The 6913-nt window shown below is 35.9% G+C and overlaps 1 protein-coding gene across 6 annotated transcripts in view; it reads left to right on the top strand.

The window, feature by feature from the left end:
- The window catches only part of tyw1 (tRNA-yW synthesizing protein 1 homolog (S. cerevisiae)), a 76461-nt gene that overhangs the window by 15127 nt on the left and 54421 nt on the right, over positions 1-6913 (top strand). For all 6 annotated transcript variants that reach the window (XM_016465569.1, XM_016465570.1, XM_016465572.1 and 3 more), the window contains one exon: positions 1294-1426. In XM_016465569.1, coding sequence (XP_016321055.1) covers positions 1294-1426 — 133 coding nt within the window. The remainder of the gene's footprint in view (positions 1-1293; positions 1427-6913) is intronic.

Below are 6913 nucleotides of genomic sequence, written 5' to 3'. Positions count from 1 at the left end.
TTTGTTGTTTGGATTGGGGGTGGGGTTAATCTTGTTTTGTTTTATTTCTTTTCTTTTTTTTCTTTTTTTTGTTAAACCTAAATAACCAAAAGTAATGTCTGTTTTTTTTTCCCCTTTTCTGTTCTTTTTTTTTTACATTTGAAGTCTATTATTTAATCTAGGGTATGGTAAGAACATAACCTTTGTCATATGTTGTTTTTTTAGTAATTAATTCTTTGGTAGATACTGCACATTTCTTACATGTCCTTTGAATATCCTGCGTAGAGCATCTAATGTGACCTATGGCATCCAGCTTGCCTGATAATTCCCGAATACAGCCTTTTGTCTGAATCTGAAGCCAGACTGCCTCTGACTTTTTAGTGTGGAAAAAAATTGCCAATGCCGCCATATGTATGGAAAGAAATATGGAATAATAACATTTGAGGAAAAGGAGCAGGAACTATAAGTCAGACTTGATTTCCAGCAGATTGTATATTCTGGAACCTGTGCAGCCTGGAATCGCAATAAAGTTTAATGTAGTCTGTTCGCATAAGAGCGCTTGAGTGCTGAAGTTCAGTGATGGTAGTCCAAGACCTTCATCAGTGTGTTTCCTCAGAACCATATGGCTGTAAGTGTCATTTCTGTTTAAACCATCCCATTAGTGCCATCATTTTCAAAGCAGTATCTGTTTCCAAGTCTTTGATTTATGAAATCAATTACATAATTACAGTTCAATATGAAATTAAGCTCTGTGGAGTTTTTAAATATGCGATGTGATATCTGATAAATAGTAAACCTCTTTCATTTCCTAAAAAATTGCATCTTTAATAAAGGAAAGATGTGTGGTGCTATGTCAAGACTTTAGTCAAGTTAGGCATAATAATTACTTTGATTCTTATGAGAAAGTAGCTGTGAGGGATATAAGTAGAGTCTGTTCATTAGGCTAAACATGTGTAAGTTTTTCCCAACTGGAAATGTTTTGGGTAGATGTATTTTCAATGTTGTCAGCTGAACAATCGACTCCAAGGTTTTGTACAATGATTAAAACTCGCCTGGGCTACTTCGTATGACAGTAAAATCATTATATGCCTCTGAGTTATGCACATTAGTAAGTAAATTGATTAAAAAAGTTAATTTTATCACTTTAGTTATGTACTTTTTGAATAATATGTTAAAGGTTCAGCCTCTGTTGGTTCCTCTGACGCACAATGGCTGGTTGTGTAACTGTGACTAGGTTGTATGAATGAATGAGGTTTTTTTTTTAATGTGACTGGTTTTGTGTCTTTTTTTTCTTTGTGGTTGTATGTGCTGCAGAGGATGGAGGGAGATGAAGAGGACTCCCAGAGGGTGAAGCTGTCAAAGCAGAATGGAGTGAGGAAGAGCGAGTCAGAGGAGGAGCGGAGAGAGATGATCACTCCAGCCTTGAGAGATGCTCTGACTAAACAAGGTACAGCATGGCCTTAACCCGCCTGTGTTATTCACTCACGCAAAGAAAGATGTATGTGACAGAAATGAAAGATGCTGTACAATGGGTATCTGCGTAAATGCATACACACAGTTTTTCATTTTCTTTTCATTTTTTTTAATCAGTCTGCTTCACTTTATTAAATTTGAATGTCCTTGTACATTTCCTGTTCTTGTTATATTTACAACTAATGTTTCTGATGAAAATGTGAGTGGTTTTTATGCAATACTTGCCTCTATAATGTTAGGCTGTTGTGGGTAGTTGCTGTGCCGTCATTTCCTGTTCCTGTTTGTCGTTTGGCATCTAGCCTGAGTTTTTGTTTGTAGCTTTTAGCTCGCAAAACTTTTTTCGGTGTGAAAGTTTTATTGAGATTTTTACTGTTTGCCTCAAATTTCATTGCTCCTATTTCGGATTTAAACCACTTTTTAAAAGAAATAAGCATTCCTGATATTTTACTTTTTTTTTTTTTTAAGAAATTAGTCATTTTAATCATCAGAAAATCATTACATTGATCAAAAGAGACAGTAAAGTCATTTATAATGATACAAAAGCTTTCTAAATCATCCCTTTGAACTTTTTATGAATAAAATCCTGAAAATCCTGTTTCTTGTGCACCAAATCAGCATATTAGAATGATTTCTGAAGGATCATGTGACACTGAAGACTGGAGTAATGAGGCTGAAAATTCAGCTTTGAATTTGAAAACTAATTTCAATTGTAATAATATTCTTCAATATTAATACATTTTTGCTCAAATAAATGCTGCCGTTGTTGAGCAAAAGAGGCTTCTTTCAAAAAAATCTTGCCAACCCCAAACTTTTTATCCTTAATCTTAAGTATAACCTCCTAAAACCCCATCTCTTTGTATTTAAAGTTAAAATAGCTTTGTAAAGTTCGACAGCTAGCTTTAAATAAGCGCACTAGCTACAAGCCCTTCACTGATTACTGTTATGTCCCATTTCCCTGATGATGGACAGTTGTTTCCTGCTTTCCCGGCTGCTTTAATTGAATATGTCTCAGTGTTTTCATCTCTCAAAAAAACGGATACCAAGGCCCTGATGGTAATTAGGTCCTCAGTGCTGGCAGAGTGTCACCTGTGTTATAGTAAACCTATTTTTCAATAATGGTTATTTCTCACACTTTTGACAGTTTTTCTTTTCCTTAAGCGGCATCTTACGTTTATTATTAATGAACCGGCTGCAGAGCTGCAACTCTTCTCCTATTGTGCTCTACAAATTTCACCCTCGTCGTCTGGTTTCTGATGGAGCCTCTGATGGTGTGACTGTGCCTAACGGAGCTTAATGATGCAGCAAAGCCCAATTACTCCTCTCCTGCTGCCGGAGTTCCCTTGAGTTTCTCACTCCTCACCTTTTATTAGCACAGCCTGCCTCCAGCCGCATACACATCCTGCACAACTGAGGCTGGCCCGCTCTCACATTTACACCGAGGTTGTGTGTACTACCAATCAGTGTCCACTGTGCTTGTGGCCATGGGCAGCACCTTTGAGGATGTTGTTAGTTTAACATGCTTGATATAGCAAACTCACAATCAATAGAGACCAAGAGATCTCTGCAGTATGAGGTGTGTGTTGAGCAAATATTATCCTGTTTGTCCTGGGATCAGGATCTAGAATGTGTCCGAGTTATATTTTACCCCAATTTCATATGAAACAAATACGAAATTTCATTATAGCTTATATTTAATTCTAATTGGTCAGTCTCAGCATTCTGTGGTCAAACTTTTGCTAGTTGAATTTCTCTCTCATCACATAATTTCAACTAGGGATGGTTTTATGTCAGTACATTTATTTTTAATGATTGGTATCAGTCAATATAAGATTCTCATTTCTTGTATTTCTCACTTAGTTTAATATTTTAAAACACCAATAATATAATAACACTGTTAAATGTAACATTTTAAAATCACAAAATGAATATCCAATTTTCATATTATGTTGTGGCGTCTAAATTCACTAACAGTTTTAAAATTAATTGTGGTTATTGTTATATTTTAGTTAGCGGTTTTTTATTTATTTTGAAAAAATTGCATAATTTTAATATAGGCTATTTATCAGTTATCGGCTAGAACATAAAAATAATTATTGTCTTATCGTTTCTTACCAGAAGAAAATAAATAATGAACTGTCTGCTTGTAAAATAAACCCGGTCAGGAATGATTAAAATACTGACGTGAAGAGGACGGACCTTGAATCATATTGTATTAGTATATTTGCATATTACATAAAAGTATATTTTCCACAGTTGCAAATAAAACAAAGGTAATTGGAGTATGTTTTACAAGAATATACAATTTCAGATTTGTTTTTGTCAATTTCACATTTAATTCAGCGTTTCTTTGTAGTTATTTATTCTAAATTTTTTAGTAAAAATGTTCTTAAAGGGTTAGCTCACCCAAAAATGAAAATTAGCCCATAAATTACTCACCCTCAAGTCATCCTAGGTGTATATGACTTTCTTCTCCAGAAAGTCGGAGTTATATTAAAAATTGTCTTTGATCTTTCAAGCTGTTTAATGCCACTCAGCAGGTGTTGCTTGCATCAGTCCAACAGAAGTTAAATAAAAAGCACCCATCCATAAAAAAAAAGTGTCTCACACGGCTCCGGGGGGTGAACAAAGGCCTCCTGTAGCAAATCGATGCGTTTTTGTAAGAAAAATATCCATATTCAAAACGTAATATTCACTTAAATGTAGCTTGCGCCAACAGTCGTACACAGAAGCAGCTCCGGGCGGATGACGTATGAGTTCAGCGTTGCGCATGTGCCGGTGAGTCTCGTGAAAACCAACGTTTGTTAACGGGAGCAAAGGAAGCAAAGTTTCCTTACTTTAGCAAAGGAAAACCAGTCTCCTCTTGGCTTATATCGAAATCCTCCGACATTCTTCTTTACAAATCCTCATTTTGTACTTCTAATAAGTGACCGTTGTTTTGATATCTCCCCTGCGCTTCCGCGTTCGTCACTTCTGAGCATGCGCAACGCCGACCTCATACGTCATCTGCCCGAAGCTGCTTCCGTGTACAACTGTTATTTCTTAATATTACTTAATTTCTGTTTAAAAATCTCTTATCTCTTTTTTTCTTTCTCATCTCGCCATGAATATAGCAGTGGAAGCTAGCATGGTTTTAAACTATAAATAAATAAACAAACCATTTTTAATTTTATTTTGGAGTTAAAAACATTTCTTCGTAAGATTCACCCTAACTGGAGTGTCCTCCCGGTGGTTTGTTTGCAGGTTGAGTTGTGAACTCTGAACGCACAAACAAATGTGTGTAATTTAGCTGATCTCACCTGCAGTCTAGAGAAGATTCTGATGTGATATTATATAACACTCATTTCCTGAGGTGCAGACTGGTAACCTCCTCTCGCTCGCTGTTATTTTTGCTCTTTTAATGATAAACTGAAATGATTCCCTCCGGCATTATTAGCAATGATTTAAAGATGAATGAAGGAAAGAGCTGAAGACCTCTAAAAGAAGTAATTTCCTTTAAATAACAGCAGAGGAAATACAGCAGCTAGAGCAGAAAAAGAGGGCAAATGTGTTTGGTCAGAGTGGATTGAGTCTGGAGAAAGTTTTTTTTTAAGCCTTCAAAATTTCTCTTCAGTCACCTACCTCATACCATAAATAACAGCTTGAAATGAAAACCTGAAGTAACGAAACTAAAGTCATCCCATAGCAGTGCGTCATTGATCTTGTGAAGTTCTTGTTTTGGTGCTGTTCATCATCAGCGTGATGGCAATTTTTGTTCCCCTCAGCTTCTTACAGTCCTGAGAAAACTAAACTGTGAGGAAAAGCTGCATATCCAGTCACTGGCAGACTCTCCATGCACTGTGCCCTTGTTTATGTCTGGTTAACCTTGATAGATGAAACTCATTTAGAATGGACTGAACTCATCTTAATGGATATATTGTCACAAGTATTTAACAATTTGTACACACATTTGAAAAGGATTTGTTGGCGAGTTTGTAGCTCAGCATATAACCCAACATTAACCCCATTTACTCTAACACACACTCCTGGTCTTATTGTGCATTTTACTCCAAAGAAAATGTTTTTCTTCCTCAAAATGTAGGCTACTTTACCTCTAAAACAACTTTAGTTTTTCAACCTTGCTGGTGGGATAAATAAACTTATCCATTTAGCTAAAAAGCTATTAAGTCATTGTTTTGTAGGCAATAAAGCCTTTTTAAAACCCTGCCAATAGTTTAATTAGTAATTTAACGCAGCTTAAAATTTATGTAATGGTTACGGCATTGTAACCATTAAACGGAAATTGTTTTTCTCCACAACTGTCATAGCTCAGGTTTAGGTTTATTTAATTTAAATTTAAAAATGACCTTACAGAAACATTTCATGTTGATTTTCGTGACTTGTAAGTAGGAAAGCATTAAGATTCTGATTTAAACTTAAGTAGAAAAGAAAGCTTTAGATTTGGTAAGTTTAATTAATTTCTGTGAATCTATTCAAACTATCTGTTTCACTGGTTTGATTCATAACTTCAATTCTATCACTCAGAAATGTTCATAGACGTCTAGCATGGCATTTTTCAGTTATTGAAATGTTTTGGTAAAAATCCATATTACTAAATTTCTCTGGTTGTTAATGTGTTGTATATTGGTGCATTTAAAGGGGTCATGAACTGCCTTCGTTTTTGATTTTGTACTGTTCTCCGAGGTCCATTGTAATTTTATTTTTGAAGATTTTTACATCAAAAACATCTTAATTTAGAAGTAATAGGCTATTTTCAGTCCTGTTTTGACCCCTCTCATCAGAACGCTCTGTTTGAATAGGCGTGGCAGATTGTAGACTCTGAAGTAAACGCCCACTGCTATGATTGGCTAACTAACACTTGTGTATGTTTAACAGCGTACATTCATTCCTCATAGGTGGACGCTGCTGCGATTTAGGTAAAAAATGCATAAATAACTCAATACATATCAAACGATCTGTAATAAGAGACAAAGTGAAAAGTGACCACGTAATGAAGACAGTTACTCACTTTTGTGTGGTGGAGAAAGTCTTGAGTTCTGAGATCTTACAGAATGTTTTTATAGTACCATGTTGACCTCTCATATGTCAAAAGATCAAGGGAATTTTGGTTTCTTAGTTCATGACCCCTTAAAGGGGTCATATGATGCGATTTCAATTCTCTTTGGAGTGTTACAAGCTCTTGGTGCATAAAGAAGATCTGTAAAGTTGCAAAGACTAAAGTCTCAAATCCAAAGAGATAGTCTTTATAAAAGTTAAGAGTCAGCCACACCTACCTAAAACGGCTCATTCTAACACGCCCCCACATATCTACGTCACTATTTGGGCGGCGTTATGCAACTCTTCCCACATCTTCACGCAAAGAAAGAAAGCGTAGCCTTTATTCTCGCTGTGGTATTGTTGCTGCCGCCGCCATGTCGTGAAGGCGCTGTGTGCTTCGTTGTGAAAGCGAAACTACTTTGTTTGG

The sequence above is a fragment of the Sinocyclocheilus anshuiensis genome, unplaced genomic scaffold (assembly GCF_001515605.1).
Source record: "Sinocyclocheilus anshuiensis isolate Anshui unplaced genomic scaffold, SAMN03320099.WGS_v1.1 scaffold144, whole genome shotgun sequence".
NCBI classification, from domain to species: Eukaryota; Metazoa; Chordata; class Actinopteri; order Cypriniformes; family Cyprinidae; genus Sinocyclocheilus; species Sinocyclocheilus anshuiensis.
This window is presented reverse-complemented; position numbering and strand designations above follow the sequence as displayed.